Source organism: Crocodylus porosus, unplaced genomic scaffold, assembly GCF_001723895.1.
Source record: "Crocodylus porosus isolate Cpor-Errol unplaced genomic scaffold, CroPor_comp1, whole genome shotgun sequence".
Classification (NCBI taxonomy): domain Eukaryota; kingdom Metazoa; phylum Chordata; order Crocodylia; family Crocodylidae; genus Crocodylus; species Crocodylus porosus.
In genome coordinates this window covers 15,615,187-15,617,847 of record NW_017728932.1, presented here as the reverse complement: position 1 = coordinate 15,617,847, position 2,661 = coordinate 15,615,187, and the positions used below count along the sequence as shown (strand labels likewise).

Sequence of the window (2,661 nt, the reverse complement as noted above, 5' to 3'; positions counted from 1 at the left end):
GCCTGGCCGGGGGCAGAGCCCAGCGGGTAACTGCAGGCAGTCGCAGCCTCGGTCCCTTGCAGAGCTTGCGGCTGCATCCTGTGCCTGCCGCGGCTGGACTCGGCACCCGACCTGGAGACCTCCGGGTCCTGCCGGACCAGCAGCAGGATCTGCTCGGTGTTGATGAAGACAGCCCAGCAGGGGAAGCAGCAAAGCAGCACGATGAGGGTGCCGCGCTGCAGGATGACGCCCACCTGCTTCATGTTCTTGCCGCCGTACGTCTGCAGAGCAAGAGGGCCAAGCCTGGGAGTTAATGTCACTCCCTTGAAAAAGGCATGCCTGACCGCGCCGGCCGCAGGGAAGCAGCCCGCATGGAAGAACGGCAGAGCCGTGCGGGGGGCGAGGTGCCAGCCAGTGCCCGCTGCAGCACAGGGGTCCTTCAGCATCATGAAAAGCATGTGGAAGGGGGGCTTTGCAAGGCACGGGAGACGACCCCCTTTAAGAGCTCTTGTTCCCTTCTGGTGGCCAGACTCGCTGCAGAGGCTCAGGAGTTTGTCCAGCCTGGAGGGCCCAGACCCAGCTCCTTTAGCTCAAGCCGTGAGGAGCTCAGGCTTTCCATCCCAAAGTCCTGGGCTCGGTGCCTGCTCCTGGACAGCATTACAGCCTCGTGATGCAGGCGTGAGCCTCGGTTCATTCCTGAGAGGTGAAGATATGAATCCAGCCGTGGAGGGACTTTGCCCATCGCTCGGGGCAGCCAGGCACTTCAGAGCCAGTGCTTAGGCAATCAGTTAACTCCTCCTTTGCGATCCCTGGATGGAGTCCGCTCCTGCGCGTACCCCGAGGGGCAAAACGTACCCAGCCCTGAGTGTCTAAGGCCAGCTGGGCTCTGCGCCTTACAGAAGCTTTTAGCCACCAGTTTAACAGCCCTGTGTAATAGGGGAGCTAATTTGATCCCGCTAACGTTAAATGCTCCCAGCCTCTCTAAAGAAGAGGGGTTGGCGATCAGCAGCTATTCCCTACCTGTGACATTAATGTGTCGCATGCAGCTGTTAAGCCGTACCCCACAGAGATGCCGAGAACATTTATAACCTGGAAACAGAAGGATAAAACAGTGAGAGGATGCAAAAACGTACCTGTCTGGTGATCACAAGTTTCACCCCACGGCTGCTTGTGAAAGCAGAAGGAAAGGGCCCTCTGTCCCAGCCCGTTGTCAGCTCCTCAGCCAGCAGCTCCCCACCGCTTCATTGCTAACGTATGGGAGACGCCGGAGCTGGCGTGAAACGTGGACTATGGAAAGCCTTGAGCGAGAATACTTACAGCGATTGCAAGCGTGACGGCAGCCAGCTCAACCTTGCCCAGATGGCCGCAGAATATAGAGCTCACAATATGGATCATAAAGACCAGCAGCTGGATCAGGGTCTGGATTGAAGGGAGAGGGGGGAAAAAAACAGGCCGTGGTGACTGCAGGCTGGAGGGGAATTTGCATCTGAGGAACAAACGTGCAGAGAGGCTGCGAAGGGCAGGCTTTCGTGTATTGTGCTGAAGGGCAAACAAGGCTGTGCGTGGCACCCCTGCGGGTTTGCTGAAGTCTGATCCTAGCCGATTCAAATCCCCGCTAGGTCAAGTGGGTCTTGGGTTTCTCTCTCTGGAAATTCTCTGCCAGACCCGCTTTGAGGATGTGGCTGTGTTGCAAAGTCGGTGACGGTCAGTGATCTGGTTATAGCCGCATCTCCATTCTGCTCTGCTGCCTCCGAGGACTGCTGCTATTCAGGACCCGCAAATGTGCGGGCCCCCGATTCCCATCTCTGCCCCACCTGCGTAAATCTAGAGTAGCTGCGCTGGGCCCGGGTGTGCACAGGCACGGCGGGCTGCTGTCTCCATCCCTGTGTGCGTGAGTGTGCCCAGCCAGGGAGGCATCATGGCCCCGCACCATCTGAACGTTTGAGCCTCCATTTTGCCTCTCCGTTTGCCCTTTGCTAGGACAGCACAGGAGCCTGCCGCAAAAGGGAGGAGAGCCTCACACCAGGACCCCGCAGAGGAAGGGCAGCAGGAACCTGACTCGTTCCCAGGCTCCACGTAACCGATACAGGGAGCACGAGCGCTCAGCCAGCGGGAACGCCAGGCGCTGGCCGCCCGCTGCCCTTACCAGCGGCCCTGCCAGCGCCAGCAGCCTCTTCGCCTCCCCCCAGAAGTTGCTGGGAATCCAGGGACAGCCTTTCCTGTAGGTGCCAGGAGCCGAAACGGGCAGGGCGGTGCTCGCGGCATCTCTGAGAGGGCCCTCGCCGGCAGGGACTGTGGGCTTCATGCTGCCTCTCTGCCCGGGCAGTGAATGACCCTGCTTTTCACCTTGGCACTTGGTTAAACCTGCGTGATCCGCTCGACCTAGGAGGGCAAACAATATGTAACCGCAGCGGTGTGAACTGCTGCACGGCTGGATGGCTGTCCAGTCCACCACCTCCCTCGTCCTGGCACGAGCCGCGGGGGCGATGACTGATTACGAGGCTCTGGAGGAATGGCAGGAAGCTGGGGCGAGGGGTCCGGGTTGCGTGTTGGGCGGCATGACTTCAGGAAGGCCTTTGACACGGTATCCCACCCCATACTGGTGAACAAGTTAAGGGGCTGTGACTTGGATGACTGCACAGTCCGGTGGGGTGTGGGCAGTGGGGTCCCGCAGGGCTCGGT

At 59.8% G+C, this 2,661-nt stretch overlaps 1 protein-coding gene across 1 annotated transcript in view; it reads right to left on the bottom strand.

The window, feature by feature from the left end:
• The window catches only part of LOC109316946 (multidrug and toxin extrusion protein 1-like), a gene marked incomplete at its 5' end in the record, with an annotated part of 10,142 nt that extends 7,669 nt beyond the window's left edge, over positions 1-2,473 (bottom strand). The window contains 4 exons of the mRNA XM_019545316.1: positions 112-260; positions 1,000-1,068; positions 1,297-1,398; positions 2,126-2,473. Coding sequence (XP_019400861.1) covers positions 112-260; positions 1,000-1,068; positions 1,297-1,398; positions 2,126-2,473 — 668 coding nt within the window. The remainder of the gene's footprint in view (positions 1-111; positions 261-999; positions 1,069-1,296; positions 1,399-2,125) is intronic.
• Positions 2,474-2,661: the final 188 nt, after the last annotated feature.